Here is a 20,377-nt window from a genome sequence, read left to right as displayed (position 1 = left end):
AATGGAGACTAATCAATGTAACCCCAAAGCATCAATTCCTGAACAGTGATGAAATCGATTTTTGAATCAAATTTATAGTAGTCTATAACATTTATTCAACCATGTTTTACATTCATAGGAGTCCAGTACTGGGTTTAAAAATATAAATCATGCCACATTCCCCTTAAGAGGAAAATTAATCGAAAAATATTGAAAAAAGTGGTCAATATTATCCCGAATTACGGTACCTTTTTTGGCACGGAAATGCCTACTGTACATTGTTTCAAATTGCCCAATTCTTTAGAAGATACGGTTCAACCAGGAAGATTGGAACGTTGACTTATCGGTTAAAATGCACGCACGCTACCATAGAGCCATTCCTGGTGCATCGAGCTTGAAAATTCCTGTAAAGGCATTGAAGCATGCAAATTGAGGGAGGAGGGAGTTGGCGTTGCCTTGCAAGGACGTCAAAAAATTCGCGTAAAATAAGCGTTTTTCCACAGGTAAAAAAGAGTAATAATACAATTAATGTTACATCGAAGCAGTTCTTGCGAACTAAAAACGAATACATCCGAATCAGTTAAAAGTGTATCCTCCCGATGACAATTTATTTGGTGAGATCTAAACTTTCAACAGTATCAGATTTTAAATTGAATTATTTTTACAATATAAAACCGATATCAAGCGTTTTTAGGAAACTCCACGCCTTATTCCTTCCTTTATTCCGATATCTTTTGCGGTATTTGTTACATGATTTTTAGCCTCTATTTTTCCTGTTATTGTATTGAAAAACAGTTTTTATATAATAGACTTGTGAATATATGTATAAGACTTGGTAGGCTGTGCTTGGAGGTGACAGGAGTGTTTTATTAACTGCTGGAAAATTTCGCTTTTTCAAAATTTTATTTTTTTACGAAAATTACTACAAAACCGGGCCCCAAAAGCAGATCACAATAAGTGAAATCAAGAAAAGATGGCCATCTTTTTCCCGGCGAATCCTGAGAGTAGCAAGTCCAGGGATAATCGAGGAATCTTGCCTTGGGAAACTGAAATATAATTTGTGAAACTGGTGAGTCCGTTCCTTTTTTATCGCTGGTGCAATATCGGATATAATTGTACTGGTTTATACTCTCCATAAAACGGTTAAACCAGATCCGGATTCACTTTCCGGTTGATTACAGAATCTGGAGCTGATTCCAATCCTCTATACTATCAGATTTTTAAGATATGGCTAAATTCCTATTAATTACTATTGAAATCTTTCAAAAGGATCTATTTTCAAATTTTTAAATATAATGAATCCAACGTAATTATGAAAAATCGTAAGGAAATCGAAATGTTCATTCATAATTTTAATAGTTTGTTGATTACGAGTTAGTACGCTCGATTGCATTTTTTTTTCTTTTTATAGTAATTCCACCCATAAAGTTCATTTAATGAGGGCGCCATATGGACTTAAGACTATAATTAGTAGGTCGAGGAGGGAGCAGTTTTATATTTTTTTTTCTATTGTATCTGGAATTGCCTAGGTATTCGAGCTTTTCAGATACGAACTTGGATTTGGTCGGCTGATAGTTCTAAACACTGCTTTCAGTTAACATTTACAGAACAATTTTAAATATTTTGAAAAGCACATGTGCACAATTAAAAATTTACAATAATGTATTGAAATTGATCAATGATGAATTGTATAATTTGTTCTACATTCAAAATATTCTGTTATTTTTCAAAAAAGAAACAGGAGTTAAAGAATTTACATTTTTGTTAACTATACATCTGCAACTTTCAGAAATTATCTTGTTGAATTTGATGTTATCAAAAGTCGGTCTCTTAGAAAAAAATTGGGTTTATTAGAACTTAGAAATATCAGCCGAAGAAAAACTTTAAATTAAATAATTTTTATTTTTATTTTATCTACAAATCTACATTGTTTTTATAGAGAGATTGTTACGCTAGTGGGCCAATATATGTTATTCACAATAAGTTTTATGATTTTTCCGTTAACTGATGTACATGTCTCTTGATTTTTGTTTTGTTGTGTAGTGTTAAAAAAAACATTTTGTTAGGAACAATGAAAGCACCAGAGAATAGGTTTACTAAGCTATATACACTTGTCGAAGGTGTCTCCTGATCATATCCCTTTTCCCCCATCCCTAAAAAAAATTTTTTGCTAGGGTGCAGAAGTGACCTCGGTCCTAAAGCATAATTTTACATTGTATCATCCCTTTCTCTTATTTTCCTCTCTATCTTTTGACTACTAGGACGTGGCCGGCGCCGTTATTGATGTATAAAGAGAGAGCATCAGTTTTGTTCATTGTGAATGTGTTGTCAATCCCAGACACTGTTCTTTTGACCTCTGGGCAAAATTGATGGCCTCGGTCAATCACGGAGTAGAAACCATTGGTGATTTAGAATTCATTCTACTGAGTCACACCAGCGGTTATGGAATTCGAAATGCTTCAGTACTATTATGATGGAATGAACTATGGAAAGCAAGAACTTTATATCATTTTAAACGTTTGAACTTTTTATCATTTTGAAAGTATAATTCCGAATTTTTAACGACATTTCGGTTTCAATGACTTAAGGTGGATCATCCACCGTGGATGTAAGTAGTCAATCAAGCTAAGCTAAGCTAATAGACTTGTGAATAGATGTATAACTAAATTTCAAATATTGCTGCCCGTAGTTGTTGTCTTTTTTCAACAAACACCAGCAAATAAAAAAAAGCTTCAATTTAGTTCCACCATTTAGGTTCACCCTATCTTCGCCTAATCCACTCTTCACTTACCGGATATGCCGTCCGGCTCTGCCAGGAAAACTGCAGCTCGTCGATGCCGGTCTTCATCGGGACCACGAAGCTGATGGCGTAGTCGTTAATGGCTCCATCGCGCACGTAGAACAGATCCGCCTCAATTCCTGCCGAATGAAAGAGAGAGAGGGAAAAAAATGAGCAAAAGTGAGTTGTGGAGAACAGTTGGGTCAAAAGTTATGAAAATGGAAACCAGTCGTAGCCATTGTCTGGGACGGGACGTTTTGGAAAAATAAAAATGAATATTTTAGATACCGGCTCCATAGACTACAACTACGACGACGAACGATGACGACGGGTGCTGACAGAAGCTTTTGCTTTTTGCTTCCTCGGTCAAATGCTGCCTTTTGGAGCTCTCCCTCACTCAACCCGACCTGTCCCACGGAAAAATGTACATTAAAAACAAATTTATCATGATAAAGATGGGTGACGGACCGGGTTGAGTGAAAAATATTTCCTGAACGACTACAACCTTCGGTTGTTGAAGTTTTTTTTTGTTAAATATTTTAGAAGGGATGAATGTTTGAGTTTGAAAAAACTAGAACATTAGTCCAACTAAGGGCTTTCTTAGAGTCTTTTTTTGTTTCGATTATAGCCGTTCTACCATCTTTATGGTACTCGTAACTTAATACTAACGATGCAGTTGATGGACAGTTATAGAAAAACTTAACCGGTTCAACTGTGTTCGATGTTTATTCTTTGGATCGAACTCGTGGACATCGGCTCAGGAGACAACTGACTTGTCAACTTAGTTATATCACAGGCCCCTCAAGACTGTATTTCTCTCAGCTCGGTAGTCAGTAAACAAACAGTGATTTAATAAAAGATAATCCATTTTTCAACACAGTCTGATACGTTCAATTAATTGCCGGAACTGTTACTTCTCAGATACATTTCAAAGTATCATTTGTCATATTAAGAGTTTTGTTGAAAACAACTCCAGAAGTAAGAAAATGCAGGAAGAACATAACTGAAAAGAAATGACATGATTTATTTATTTCGCTGTTTTCCACGCCCTCGGGCAAAACTTTTTAGCTCATTGTTTGCTTTCCTTCCATCTCCCTTTTCCGCGGAAAAGCAACAGCAACATCTTTCCATCATATTTCCTTTTGTTTGACTTCATGGCAATTTCAAAACTTCCGATATGATCATTTTCCACTTTGGCCGCATATCGCCATGGCTTATCGTTAGCGTCCTCCGTTTGGTGGTGTTTTCGTTTTTTTTTTCCTTCACTAACAGTTTGAGCAAACCGGAAGTGAAATCGAAGGGGAGAGGCCAAACTTTTTCCCATCGCCACGAGCCAAAAGTCGAGGAATATCCACTTGAAAAGTTGTGGAAATCTTCCCTGCTCCCGCGCTTTCCTCAACTCAATCTTCCATTGCTTTCCCCGGAAATCGGAACCGAATAAGCGTCCAATGAATAGGCTAACTTCAAAACTAATGAGAAAATATTTGCTGACAACGTGTCTCCTTTTCATGAGCAAAAAAAAAAGAAAACTTTGTTCAACTTTTGGTTCTGCCTTTACGGGTGTAGCCTCTGGGCGGTTCTTGGGAATCAAAATTTTAGCTCTCCGAAAAAAGTGCCATAAGCCATCATACACTTTCAACGTGGGTTTAACTAACTTTTGGGAAGTCTGTTTTGCTTCAGTATTTTCGGAGGTTTTTTTCTCTCGATTTTTTTAGGTTAACAATGGCATTTAGGTCTGCCGAAAGTTTTTGAAAATATTATTAAACGAAATTTTTAATCAACCTTTTTTTTTATTTTCGTTCTTTCAAGTATTAAACAACTATGTTTTGAAATATCCGACGTTTCGACCAGTTTTGGTTACCTTTTTCAAGGTAAATTTATTATTGAATTACAAGGAGGTAACAAAATTACAAGGAGGTAACAAAATTTAAGATCATGAAGAATAAAAGCAACAACAGAAAACATCATGAAACAAGGTAAAACAGGATTTTTTAAAATAAAACCAGTAGAAATAGGTTTTTTTTAAACACAATAAAATACGATGTTGAATAAAACAAGAAACAGGTGTTAACAAGACAAAACTTGATAGAACAAAATAAAATTTATGAAACAATATCAAATTAAACGAAACAAGTTTAATTGATGCTTAAAATAAAAATAAAAGTTCAAAAAGACTTATCTAGGAAAAACAAAAATTTAGTTATATAAAAGGTGAAATAAAATAGAACTGGATGCAAACTTAAAAAAAAACAAGATGAAAAAAGATGCAGAATAACAAAAAAATTGGAAAAACCAAAATGGAGGCTTCCGTTAACTTTTATATGTTAATTTTTTCAAAAGAACTTTCTGCATGTTTATATTTTAACTCTTTAAGTTAAGTTATGTTAGTATTTAAGTTCATTCATTAAGTTTATTCATCACCTTGTCTCATCTTGTTTATTTTTGTTTTATAATCATTTTGCCTTGTTTAATCTAGTTCAATATTGGCTTATTTTTTGTCTTCTTTATCATGGTTCATTTTTTTTTTCATTTGGTTTGATCTCAATATGTCTACGCATTTTCTTGTTCGCTTTTGTTCTTTTCAGGTTTATTTTCAATCATCTAGTTATTTTTTTTATCTTGTTTAAGTTTGCTTCATATTATTTTGATCATCACCAAGTTGTATCTTGTTGTATCTGGTTTCAATCAGTTATGTCAAGCTTCGTTTTGTTTTATGTTATCTTTATTATTTCTCTATCAGATTTGATCAGCTCAATCTTTAATTTTTATACAATTTCTTTCCAGGTCAATTTTTAAGTAGCTAAACGAACTTTTAAGTTGACAAGAAGTTCGGATAAATTGCCAAACAACTTATTACCAACTTCGAAATTTTTTTTAAGCAGCACAAAAAATCTAGAAAATTTCTTTTTCATTCTTTCGAATGCCTTCTCAAGTCAGCTTTTTTTAATTCTTATTTATCAACCATATTTGTTTCTAACTCACATTGATATAACAAGCCTCGAACCCCAGCTCACCACTTGAAAAGTGAACTTCGTTGTTGCTGTTTCATATGAACATTATGAGTTAGCAACAATTTTACCTGATGTGATGATTTTCTTCAAAACGACATTCTGGTTCCTAATTTCTACTTTATTCCCACTTTCAAGTTGTTTTAAAAATCTTCCGAAACTAAATGTGTACATCACTTTGTCGTTTCCCTAGTAACATCGTTGTTTTTGCAAACACGTGTTGAAATTCAAAACAAGTAGAATAAAGCCTCTACCCAGCAAACATTTATGAAGGTATAACACAGGAACAACAGAATTATTCAAACAAATATACCAGATGAAAAGATTGTATTTAACTTACCAAAATAGCATATACCTTCAAAATTGGAGGCGATATATCTACAATGACAAGATTCCATCGATTCGATTTTCCAACAAAAAGCAAAATAAACGAAAAAAAATTTCCCCGGCGGAGATTTGAACTCCAGTCCTCCGAGTTGGCTGTCCGATATTTTACCACGATGCCAAATCATCAACTGATATGACCCACGCTATAGCTCTATGGGTGAGATTCTCTTTTTATGAGAGGAGACCGGAAAGAGTGTTAATTGAAGGACCGCCCATTTATCGTAAATCAGTTCACTCAAATCGTAAATGTTGAATTAGCATATTCAGAATGTTTTGGAGGCATATTTACGAATTGACTAAACTGCTATCCGATTCAACTTTTTTTAGGCAAAGCTTGTCGTAAATGAATGATGGAAAATCACTCAATACCAACGTGTTTACGATGGTTATTAAAAATGTCTTTAAATTCGATTTGGATTATCATTTCTATTACGATTTCATGTTAGCTGGGTACTCCAAAGTCCTTATAAAGCGAAGCTGCTTTTGAACGCCCGTTTAAGCTTATTAAAAACTTTCATGTTTACAAAGAGTACAACAGAGATTTTGAAGAAGAATTATTATTGATAATTATTGAGCTGCACAAAAATGCTTGTAGTCTTTTGATAGATGAGAAAATGAGAAGTACGTTAGAAGTAGATTGTTTTTCTTAAAACTTACTTTTAAGTTTCCAAAAAGTAAAAACAGAAACCAAAACAATACTTGGAAGCTTTTTTATGATTTTAGACTGAACTAGATAAAGAATGGAATTCCATGGAGCTCGAAATAGCATTTCAAACAGCAAAACAGTTTTGCGGAACTTTTGTATGTGAACTTATGAGTTCATTCCTCAAGTGATATACGAACTTTAGGTAGCTTGGGAAGCCGCAATCTTGGAGTTCAAAAAGGCGTCATTTAGCGAAATTCGAGTTCAAATCGTTTAGTCCTTTCATCCAATACCCATATTGTGGGGGTTCTAAGCTATTTTTACTCTTTAACATAATTAATCGTTCAACGAAGCCGCCATATTGGATTTCAAGATGGCGTCAAGTAGAGAAATTCGATTTCATCTAGTTAAGCCCTTCCAACTTCCAACAAATTATGGGTGTTTCAAGCGATTATCGGTAATATACAGGTAAGCAAAAAGAATTCCAAATGATGTCAGATGGTGGTGTCAAAATTCGACTTGTACTCGTTGAGTCCACTTAAAAAATTCCCATAATCCGGTGATTTCATGCGACTTTCAGTCATTAACAGCATTTTCAAGCTGAGCGAATGCCACCATCTTGGATTTCAAGATGGCGTCGGACAGCGAAATTCGACTTTTACTCGTTAAGGCCTTTCACCCAAAACCCATGTAGTGGATGTTTCATGAGATATTCAGTAATTAACAGCTTTGAAAAGAAAAGCTGGAGCCACCATCATGGATTGATTTGGCAACACATTTTTTCTCCTACTATTTGACCCCTTCCACTCGATACTCATATTGAAGAGATATTCATATCTCTTCTGGTGATTTGAATAATTCAAATATTTAAGCATATTTTTTTTATTTAACTTTATTTAACAAAAATGTGCTAAAATCTGTGCAATCTAGCCTGAGAGTGTCCTCTTTTGACATCTTGTCTCCTAATTTTATTCTAGTTTTAAAATCAAGCACTGCGTGCTTTTATAAAACATGTATTATAAAATTTTAGTGCAAACTTCTTAGGGTATATTTTATGGGAGTTTTAATACAGCAGTCAGAACTCGCTCCAGACAACTCAAACGAAGTAGGTATTTAGTAAAAGCTTTATAAGCGTTTTCATAACTACCTTTAAACAAATGTTTGAATCAAGGATCTAAGAATTTCTCATGGCTATAATAAAGCATTTATAAAACTAGCTATAAGTAAAATGCTATGATAAAACCAAAATAAAACGTTCTAATGCTAGTTGGCTTAATTTGTGTTACTTGGGTAGCCTGGGTCAATCACGGAAAAGCAACCATTGGCGATGTGAAATTTGTTCTACTGAGTCACGCTTGCGATCATGTTGTTCGAAATGCAATAAATGCAATTTTAAAAGCAATAAGAGACTAACAATATTATCAATTATCAATAGTAAACAGCATTTCGAGTTCAATGGCACAGGTGCATGTGGGTGGTCAATCAAACTAAACTAAGCCAAGCTATCATAAAGAGTAGGATAATTGCTGCTCTGTGGTTGTCCTTTTTCTATTTTTTCAATCTTAGGTTTAATTTTCTCGAAAAACTTAACATTGAGAAACTCTTGGAACAACTTTTTATGAAATAACGTGCAAAACGTGGTTTTTTTTTCAGCACAAGTCGTAAATATTTTATATATTTTTCGAGTTCCGACCAAATTAGATTTTGCAACAAGTTGTTTACATATTTTTTGCAAATTCGAAAAATTTCCTTGAAAGTGCATTAATGAGCCCGCAAGAAGGGCATTTTAACCTTGTTGGTTAATTGCTAATGACAAGTGATAGAAAAATCGAGTTTTGCAACGAGTTGCATAAACAACAATTTTGCAATTCAGTACAGAATAGTGAAAAAAAATCCCACAAAGGGAAAGCGAACATTTTATTCGCATGTTTCCAAAAAATGTTTCCAAACACGATTATAGACTCCTTAAAACACTGAAGTTCATATTTTTTCCCAAAAAATGATGTATCGGAATAAATATTTCAGTTACAGTAGTTTTTTTGGTTTTATATTGTATAGAACCAAATAAAAATGGTGGGGCCGTGAATTTGGTGAAACTAAAAAATAAGCTAAGCATTGTTTTTTTTATGTTATATAATGTCTTATGAATGTCTTATATGATTTGCATCAATCAATTTTGATCAAATACTTATTAAATTTAACAGGCAGCAAACGGCAAATTCAATCAAATCTATAATCCTATTTTATTTGTTAATTCATCCAATTTTTTTTAACCATATTACTTATTTGTCTTGTCCGCCAGAGATTTTTCCACCTTGTGAAATGTCCGTCTGAGCCAGCTGGTACTATTGGCCAAGATCATTACTTTCAACATAAATATGTAGTCTTAAATGTTTGAGCAAAATAAAGGATTAAAATTAATTTGATGACCCCTCTCAAGGTGAAATTGAAACTCAGCCCGAGTAGAACATCATTTTGAAAATTTTCACCTTTGAAACGTTCATGCAATTGAAATTTAAAGATTTTTCAGAACTAAGTTTTGCACAATTTAACCAAAAATACGTGTACATATATGGGATTCTATTTCGTGAGAGGAGGTAGTGGATTTTATCTTTGCGAAAAAAAAACAACGTCAGACATCAGTTTCTACGCTTATCTGTTTCAAATTTTAAAGTTATGTTCTTCTATGAGTAACGAACTCTTAGGCATTTTTTTTAATTTACAATCCGTCAATTCAAGATAATCTTTAAAATCTTTCGGAAGAGATGATTTTTAAGCGGAAACTATCAAGACACAATAATCGAGCGAAAAAAAGATATCAGATGATCAGAGGTAATGGGAAAGATTTTTATTTCAAGACATTAAACAATGGATTTCGGTTAACAAAAATTATGTTTTAAATCATTTAATTGAAATGGTTATGGTGCAAAAATTGAGGCATCTAGTCTCTGGAGCCACTTCTGATAGACAATCGTCAGAAATTCAGAACATTACTTACCGAAGACGATACCGAGGAAATTTGATGAAGATAATTTTTTATAAAACATTTTTTTTTTTTGATTTTATAATAGAGATTTTCAGCCTTTGGCTGATTTGTCTCTGCGTAGAGTTCACAATTTGTGTTCATTTTACATCCGAAGATTTACAAAAATTCCTTAACCTAGAGCTAGGGTCATGCGATTCGATCACTGGACCTCTTGCTTATACACCAGACACGTAAGTTATTAGGCTTAACGTTTTCCATGAAACTTTTTACTTTTGATGATAGCTTATTGGTTCTCCGAAACGAACAACAAAGTTATGTAATTTTTACAAATTCAAAAAGTTTCAGAGCTTAAATTTAATAATTTAAGAGCGCTGAATCTGAATTGTCAATTATTTTTTCCCTAACAGCTTCTTATAAACTTATCCCAAGATTGCTATTTAAAGTTTCTAAGAACGCATTTCAATAATTTAATAAAAATTGTCAGCACTTAACATTTTTAAATAAGGTGTTCTTATCTAAATTTTTGAAAAAAAAATCAACTCTCTCGGAGACATCGATATATTTTAATGTTTAATAAAAAATGGAAGAAAATTGTTGTCCGACCAGGGGCCTTTTTACTGTCACTGGCTAATTGCTGATTATTAAACCGAGAAAGACAGTTAAATTGTAGAGTTATATGTTTAAACAAAATATTTATGTAAAGGATTCATTTGAGAATTTTTTATTTTTATGCAATTAAAAACTATAAGGAGGCGGTATTAATGTTGCTCTAACAGGGGAATACAGAACTATCCTATATGACTGAGAAATTGAGAGAATATTTGCTTGGTATAGATTCGTTCTACAATGGTTGGTATTTAAAATACCAATGGAAATAAAGGAAACCCCAAATCCTGACAAAACTTCCACCATCAATTACTAAAACTTGGAAAATAAGGTTGTTGCACCAGACCGTAACAGTAACGGGGCTTCGACTTGACTAAAGCCCGAGTTCAGATCACCAATATAACCATTCTCTTTCGTGTTGAAAAACGGAAGTATGCCAGCTCTTCTATCCGAAAAAAAGATTCATCGAAAAAATCTTTGACCCAAAACGATGACTGGAAAAGCGGCTGCCCGCCCGCCGGAACGAAGTCAAACGGTTCGGTATTTTTACAAAAATCTACAGGACTTCCTTTCTCCGTCGCTTTTTTTTTGCGCTCAAGCCGAGAAAATGGAGGGTGAAGGAAAATCAAAACAGTCAGTTGAATAAATATTTGCATGAAAAATAGGCAAACTGTAATGTGGAGGTTTCTGGTTGTTGCTGATGGCGCTCTACAGAGAAGAAACCTTGCTCGTGACCCGTCGTCGTTGCCTAGATTGAGCAACTTATGCCAGGAGTGAGGAAGCGATCGTACTGATTTTACTTCCGCTCGTTCGGTCTCGCGTATTTTTCCTTCTACCGGAAATAAACACTGCTGCTGTTGTTGCTGCGGCCACTACTCATACAGCCGTGTTGCTTGGTTGACGACGGTGAATCCGATGATGATGATGATAACAGGATGCTGTCCATAGGGTTTCCAGAGGACAAATAATATTCCTGAGAATTTCAAGGAATCGACTATCCAGTGTCGAATGTTCCTTCTGCCGGATTACCCTTGGACGAGAAACAATCACTTCTATCGCCTACAACAACTTTAACTTTTTTTAGAATATAAAAAGAATTGCTAGAAATTTAACGAAGAGTTAAAAATACTTTGACTTTTGAATAGTAGAACAACTACACCTCCATACAAATAATGAATCAAAAACAGAATTATCTTTCCCTATTGAACACAACCGTGAGCCTCTTTGAAAACCTGGTAGAAAAAACTGAGATATGTAAATAGTACCGTCAAACGGAGCATCATGCAACAGCGGGGTTCGATGCAACATTTCTATAACACTACATTGAATCAATTTTTAATTCAATGTATTGTAATAAAGTTATCTTTTAATGATAACAAAATGATGATGACATAATTTCTCGCATCTTAAGCTAGTTGTCTTAAGTTTTTTAATTTTTATGTAAAATTTGAAAAATCGAGCAATAAATGTACAAATTTTAACATTTTTTGATGCCGAAAAAAACTTTACCCAGTATGACGGATCGGCTTGATAAAATTACCTACAAACTTTTTACAGGTTTCCTCATGTTATACCAACATTGTTGGTGTAAAAATATTTTTCGAACAATCACCCAATTTTTTTAAATGAATATTTTTAAAATTCAGTTAGGTGTCTGGGGTTAAATGCAACAAAATGCAAATCAAAGAAATACCTTGTAAATCTCGTTTCCATGTGCTGGAATATGAATGTTTTGCATCACGCGTTTGTAAACATTTAAATTTCATTCATCCAAACATGTATTTTATGATTTCAGCTTGTAGAATTTTTCGTAGTATTATTTAACCCCTAAATGTATGCAGCATCCTTATTTTCAGAAAAAATGTGAAAATTTGTTTTTACAGACCCAAAAACTACTGCAATTGGTGTTGTCATGCGTAATGGTCTTTAAGGCATTGCAAATATATTGTTTGTTGCAAGTTACCCCATTTTCTAAGAAGTGTGAAAATCGCATGTTTTTAGAAAATTAAAAATAACTGAAGAAACCAATAATTTTTTTAACCACGCCAATTTGATGCCCCAGCATCCTTAAAACTTTTGATGCATAAAGGATACGATTAACTGTGAACATAAGTTTTTTAGATGCCATTGAAGTTGAAAATTGTTGCATGTTGCCCCAGTTGACGGTATTTAACCCCTGAAAAATGCAAAATGAAGCTCAAATTTTTACAACGAAACACTTCTTGATTTGTAGGAAAAATGCAGTACAGCATCAATGTAAGCAACCATCATAAAGACATTTAAAGATCAATCCTGTTGTTACCAAAGAAAACAAGTTGCAACCTCTTCTCCGATATCGATGGGGAGCAGTGATGCGAATGTCGTCAAAAAGACAGTCGGGATCGTAACAGTCGCATAACATTTTTCAATGACATTCGAAGAGATCTCAATGACATTAACGGTCATCCAAACAATGCTCCACGACTGGAACAAATGTTATTCAGTTTTGCAATGACAGTCGCTCAGAAAAATGTCATCGAATAATTCATCTCGAAAACATTTTTTAATTGTAACAGTCGAAGTTTCTGTAGGTTCTCTGACTGTCGGAATGACATTCATGAATTTTATATTGCGACTCATGAATAGAAAGCTCTTGATCTGTACATGATGGGAATTAATAGGGGGTGTTAATAAAGATGTCGACTGTGGCGTAGGAGATAGCGGTTGAGTTTTCTATGCTAACAGTCCTTAAAGAGAACCTCGAATCACGGCATTTACCATTTGACAGATGTAAGTCAACATATTCTTGAAAAACATTCACTTAGTGTTAAGTACCTATATCTCTTCAAAGAAAAGTAAAATATAACTGAGATCCCAAATATACAGTACCGTTCATAATTGTATAGAAATTGGAAGCAAGCACACTGTCACTACGACTTTAAAATTCCATTTTTTTTTGCGTTAGATAGATCAACTTTCACACTATCATATCACAAAATTTGAGCTTTCTGGAGTTTGTGTGGCCTGAGAAACAGTAATTCTACGAAAATCGGTCTTTTTGGACTTTTCTCATTCAAACTGCAATATCTCTGAAACTACTCAACATTTTTTATTGCAATTTTGCACAGTGATTGTTGAAATATTAAACTAGCATGTCTGAAGTTTTCGAAAAGTTCTATCAATGAGATCAAAAGTTACGTGAGGTGCAATATTTTAGGCATGAACCTTGAAATGCGATTTCTATAGAATTTTGGACGAATGTTCAGACCTGCTAGCTTTATATTTCAACAATCACTCTGCAAAATTTCTTTAAAAAATGTAGCGTAGTTTCAGAGATATTGCAGTTTGAATGCGAAAAGTCCAAAAAGTCCGATTTTCGTAGAATTACTGTTTCTCAGGCCACACAAACTCCAGAAAGCTCATATTTTGTGTTATAATAGTGTGATAGTTGATCTATCTAACGCAAAAAATTTGATCTAAAATATCATCAGAGTAAAAAGTTATGGAAGTTCAAAGTCGAAGTGACAGTGCGCTTGCTTCCAATTTCTATACAATTATGAACGGTACTGTATGTGTGAGATACGTTGTTGAAATTATATTTTAGTTCAATTTGAAATAACTCGATTTAAGACATTGACATTGTAAGACATTGCAATGAACAAAAATCAAAAGACCCCTAAAAAATATTCCTAGATGCTGAAATTATAAAATCAACTATTCTTATTTATGTAGAGCCACATTGCCAACTAGACTGGAACAAATCCACGTTTAATCTATAAAATTAGGAAAGAAAGGTCTAGAAATAAGATAAAAAAATACTTAACAAGAGAATGCAAGGTTCATCAAGATCACAAGAAAAGACGAGGAATACTGAATGAAACAAAATAAAAAAGGATAGAACCGAATAAAATAATAAAAAACACCAAACAAGATAAAAACAGTATAAAATATGATTAAAAAATGATTGAACAAGATGAAAAAAGGTTTACAAAGGCAAAACAACGTTTACTTCAATAAAATAAAATAAATTAAGATAAGCAAGGAAAAAAAAACACCAAATTTTGAACCTAGAATAAACATTTAATATTTAACAACAAATGATAAAACAAGGAAAACGAAAGCAGAAGACAGAATTACGATGAACTGAATAAAACTAGACAAAACAAAATTACACAAGATAATGGCAATGGCAAATGATGACAAACCTAGGTAAAATTTTTCAAAAAAATCAATTTTAAATAAAACAAGCTGCTCGGTTCAAGGCAGTTAAAATGTCATTTTTTATAGCAATTTGCTTCAAAGTTAAAACATAGATTTTTATTGAATTTTAAGATTTGTTGTTAGAGAAGAGCTTTTAAAACTTAAATTCAAATGCCTTTCTACACACGGGAAATTCCAGCGCTGCCGCTCATAGCAAGTCCGTCCCATTTGCGTTTTCATCATTTTTCAGTTTATCGCTGGAAACAATTTAGTTTCATCTGTAGTTTCAAGAGAAAACTTTTTTTTAGTACTTTGTTCTGATGAACATCGAAAAAAACCTCAAGAAATTTTGTCCCATTGAACAAATAATCGCAAGTCGGTCCCATATGACATAAATCATCGCAAGTCGGTCCCACAGCCATAAGGGCCCAGCAAATGATTATCAACAGAATCAAAACAAAAAAATAATCCTTATAAAGCGAAAATCTTTCATTGGCCGTAGCAGTGACAGATTTTGTTGATTACTTTGATAAAAAAACGCATATAAGTGCCGAATTAGCGTTGGACTTTCTACGATTTTTCAATGCCATTTTTCTCACTTCAACAAAAACGCAAATGGGACGGACTTGCTATGAGCGGCAGAGCGGTTATCAATATTGGTTATATTTATTATTTTCGAATAGGTTGACAAGGGTCAATCAGCTATTGCTAGGTGATTTGATTAGGAAAATTAGCTATTTTTCATTAACTAAAGTACCTTAGGTTATATAGATTCTTTGGAAAATCTCACCAATACAGTTTAATATCAACATATCACTTCCTCGTGTGTTTCAGAGATCGTTCTGCCTGAATGACCAACTATAAATAATGATAAAGCTTAGTTTGAAATCTGTTTTCTTACAATATTGTTGATTACTCACGCTTCTATTCAAAGATTATAACCAAACAATTGAACGGAGTTTTAACAAACTCAATTATCTACACAGTAAATTTTTTCCTCGACTTCCAGCAGAAAAAATTGCTGGAAACGTTCAGAAATCCAAATTTTTTGGCGGAAGCCTGCAATCGGTTTTTTAATTGCTGGATTTATCAGCATTTGGTTGTGTTCTTGTAATTTTTGCTGTAAAATCAGCAAACGGTTTTCAAGTTGCTGGACTTTCCAGCAATTGATCTGGAAAATCAGTAATCGATTTGACAAGTGAGAGTCTGTTTGATTTCGTATGTTGAAGCAAGGTGAGACTTTATTTCACGAACTTTGAATAGATTATAACAATTATTCATATTTTCTTCTATATTCTAGCAACCAGACATCAAATCAAGGGTGAGTTTTTATTGGATAGGTAGATATTTCAAGAAAGAATTTAATCAAATCTCTATTTCAGGTGGCGGATGATTAACACTTTGTTACAAAGCTGTTATTCCAGAGCCAATATTAGTATATTAAAAATAAAAACATATAGTTTTGGAAATAAAAACGTAATTGAAAAATGGAAGAAAATAATAGTTATTTATTGCTCATTATAGGAACAGCCAGTATTCAATACTTTAATTCGAAAGAAATATTAATTTGATACCAAAAACATCCGAATATTTTGAAAAAATAGCTCGTTTCCAGCAATCTCGATAAACAAGGTTTAAAAATGAATAAACAAAGAAAGCAAAATATAATAAGATAAACAAGATTAAAAAATCAACGAGTCTAATAAGGTTAAATGCGACTTAAATAGTAAAAAAAATAAAACATAACATTATACAATAAAACAAGCAAAATCTAGGATATACAAAGTTATATCTGAAAGAATAAAATAAAACATGATAAAACAATGCTTAACGAAATAAATCATGATGCACAAATCAAAAATAAATAAAACAAAATTGAAAGTGCTCAACCTAGATTATAAAAAAATATTATATAAAAAATTAAAAACCATTCCAAACATTTACCAGAAACAAAAAGCTAGAACGAATTCAAACTTGTAAATAAGGCCTTATCAAATATAAAATACTTCTTTTGTCACAAATTTTCAACCATAAATACTTCGATGTTTTCATTTTGTATTCTGTATTAGATTTGTATTCTATTTCGTGGCATCCAAGCTTTTCTATTTTTTTTTTATCAATTTATTATAATTGAGGCGCTTGCACCCCTCTGATCCTTAGGGCCTAAATTATGCTTTATTTATATTAATCCCCCCCCCCCCCCCTCCAACTCCCCCAAGTGACCGAAGAAGGATTTGAAATTTGTTCTAGCCTTATTTAAAGCGATTCATACAAAGTTATCCAAGTTAGCAAGATTTTCAAATAGTACCGGACGAAAATTTTCGACTTCTAATCGATGAGCTCATTTTTACAATATCCATGTTGCTAGAGTTTCAAACCATTTCTTGTGATTGGAAACACTGAAAAGAAAAGCGGAAGCCACCATCATGGATTTCAAGATTGCATCAATCTTCGTAATTCAATTTCTTCCCGTTGAAGCGACTGATAATCAAGCAAGCCTTGGAATAACTAGATGTTAGTTTTAGTAAAAATAAAATTAGTTCTCTTTAGTCCACTATTGAAAACAGTTGTTTCATTCTATCTACTGCCTAGTCCAATAATTTCAGGGAGTTACTTATATCATATGAGGTCCTTGGAGCTAAAGGGGTATTAAGGCTATGATCATTTAGTATCCGGGCACTTTATTTCGGTGATAGCTACGTTACTAGGGCTAGGATATGCAAAACTTTAGTAGCGTTGTGTTGGTTATGAAAAGGACTATCTTGCCCTTTTTTGATAGATTTTAATTTAACGTAGGTTTGAGATATTTACGATGCAAAAAGGCATGGTAAAAATAATTTGCATAAATTTGCTCCTTTTACGCATGTTGCGCCTCGAAACTTCTTCATTGTTAATTTGAAAGCTCATGAACTGTTGATTTTTTCTGATTTTTTTCGGATCAAATGGTTGAGAAATATAAGGAGCCACTCTAGGATCCACACGAAGTTCGAATCAACCATCGTAGTGCAACCCTTGATCTTAAATATGGTAAAAAGTCTATGGTTATTGGGGATAACTGAATGCAGACTCCTTAAAAATGCAAAAAATCCATTTCCGGCAGGCAAAAAATGTTGCCTGACTAGTAGACACCAAGTAAATAACTAATAATGATCAGTTCCAAAGATCGCAATCTGTGCATCCGGTTTTTACGCAGTATGACAGATGTGTTCTGATGGACACAAAAAATTTATGTTAGAACCGGATGTAAGAGATCAAATTATTCGAGATGCCTACTCATGAAAAGGTTCCAACCAGATTCAAATTGCTTTTTCCAGGTGAGTTTGTGTAAAATATCTTGATATTGCAAATGTGTTGCTTCTGTAGTGAAAAAAATTAAATCAATTCATGACTGAAAAAAGTGTGCAAAGATAAAAAACAGATTTTATGAAAAAGTTAGAGTATTTCTTAAAATCATTGAAAAATATTTTTTATTATATTTTTACATTAAATGTCATGTTAACACCTTCATTTCTTCCACAGAAAGTTTTTCGATCAAATGAATAGTTTTTAAAATACACACGTTTGTAACTGCCCGGATACTAAATGATCATAGCCTTTTTCTCGTTTAACTTTTGTATACAATACTCATATTGTGGGGCATTCGTGCGATTTTTAGTCATTTAGCATTTCAAATTTTAGCTTAAACCGCCATCTTGGATTTCAAGATGGCTTCTGATAGTGAAATTTGACGTCTTCTTGTAAAACCCTTTCCCGCAATACTCATATTGTGGGGGTTGCATTTGAATTTCAGCAGTTTACAGCATTTTAAAGCTTGGTTTTAAATATGGCGCTGAACACCAAAATGCGATTTCTATTCGTTAAGCCCTTTCACTCAATACTCATATAATGAAGGTTTCATACGATTTCACTAATTTACAGATTAAAAAAAAACACGGTAGTACGCCATCGTGGATTCATAATGGCATCAAGTAATTTTTTACTCCTACTAGTTGAGCTCTTTAACTCAATGTTCATATTGTAGAAATATTCATGTCACTTTCATTGATTTGAAGTGTTTCAAAGATATTTAAATATTTTTAATAAACTCAAAAGCAACACACATAACTCATCAAAAATGTGTAAAAATGAGAATTTCAATTCAAATATGTGCCATCTAAAATGAGCATGTCCTGTTTTGACATCTTGTTTGAAAACTGTCACTTAATTTTATTACAGATCAAAATGCTGTCATTGGTTTCTCGGATCGACAACTTGAGGCGTTGCGGTAAATAAAATAAAACGACTCGATCCTAAATGATATAATAGCGCCAGCACTAAATTTTACTTCGGAAGTCCGGACTTCCGAAAGACTTCCGACTTCCGACAAAGAAAAGTGAAGTACTAGATTGTCGAAAGTCTGTGTTTTGTTGGCAGTTCACCAGCGACTAAAGTTTTTATTAAAATTCACAATACAAGCTTTATTCATAAGAATGGGATATTTTATTCCACTCAAAAAGAACACCTCCAAAGTCACAACCTGAGCAAACATGATCTGTTTGTGCTTTTTGATAGAGAACTTTGAGTAAATTTGATCACGGCTGTTAAAATTATACACTGCTTGCACAAGCATGCAGAAAAAGCTAGGATCGAACTTAGAAGGATATGTTTTATAAGAGTTGAGATTTCTGAACGTTTTCAAGCAACTTACAATGAATTTAGTTAAAGCTTCACTATACTTCTTCGACAACAGTTTTGTAACAATAGATTGAATCAAATATTCAGATATTAATCAGGACTATGATAAAAACGTAATACAGTCTTGCTACTCAAAATATGCTTTAATTGATTTATAATGAAACTTTAAAAATATCCATCTGGTATATTCATGGATACATGAGATAGTAATACTGAATCAGTTAATAGTATTCTGGTCTATTCAGGTAAACTTCACCTTGCTATGAATTTTTCGAGCATTCACCTTTCTATCTTGTTAAATTTTACCATTTCATTATTTTCCATTTATGTTCTATAGTGACTAGTTCACTTTTCGGCTTTTTTTCGCAGATCAAAGCCGGGCTCATATAGGGTTTTCCTCATGTTCCTCTACCCAATTTGAGATATATTGAACCAATCTTTGTTCTGTGCAATTAGTTTTTGTGAAAAAAGTCCATTTTTTTAACCTTTTCTTATGAGAGTTCTCAAAAGCCCCTGTAAAAATTAAAAGATAATTTTATGATGCATGGTGGTTGATATTATCAGCACTTTTGTGGATCTGTTTTAGATAATCGTTCAAAACAAACCGGAAAAAATTTAAAATATCATTAACTACCAACTTGTACAGGAATTTTACTTACAAGTTGAAAGCTTAAAATCTGCAGTTAATCAGAGAAAAATATTTTTCCCGTAAGCTTTTTTTTTGTAATACTAGCCCTTTTTATTACCTTTCTTTTGATGTAATAAATAAACAAATTGGATATATAGCGGTCAAGTTATTTACAGATGTTTGTTGCATTGGAATTGATAAAATATATTTCATTCAAGGTTTCTTCACACCAGCTTATGCACTAGCATTGATGTTCTATTCAATCGAGTACTCCATGACTGGGCCAGAAGTTAAAAAATGCGCGCGCTTCGATCAAGTTGTATGCAAGTCCTTTTTATGCCACATTTTTCAGGTTGCATGGTGGTAAACTTGAATAGGAACACATTTAAGATTTAAAAACTGATGCATGAATATTTGTTTCTATTCTTGCTATACATACATTTTTAACATTAATTGAATGGTTATTAACAGGGCTATCTTACAAAAAAAAAATATTTTGTGAAAAATA

At 33.0% G+C, this 20,377-nt stretch overlaps 1 protein-coding gene across 2 annotated transcripts in view; it reads right to left on the bottom strand.

Annotated features, from left to right (window-relative positions):
- The window catches only part of LOC129758738 (tyrosine-protein kinase RYK), a 441,697-nt gene that overhangs the window by 324,403 nt on the left and 96,917 nt on the right, over window positions 1-20,377 (bottom strand). For both annotated transcript variants that reach the window (XR_008740054.1, XM_055756340.1), the window contains exon 4: window positions 2,771-2,898. Coding sequence is in view for 1 of the 2 variants with exons in the window: in XM_055756340.1 (XP_055612315.1) it covers window positions 2,771-2,898 (128 nt within the window). In the remaining variant the exon portion in view is untranslated. The remainder of the gene's footprint in view (window positions 1-2,770; window positions 2,899-20,377) is intronic.

Source organism: Uranotaenia lowii, chromosome 3, assembly GCF_029784155.1.
Source record: "Uranotaenia lowii strain MFRU-FL chromosome 3, ASM2978415v1, whole genome shotgun sequence".
Taxonomy (NCBI): Eukaryota; Metazoa; Arthropoda; class Insecta; order Diptera; family Culicidae; genus Uranotaenia; species Uranotaenia lowii.
This window is presented reverse-complemented; position numbering and strand designations above follow the sequence as displayed.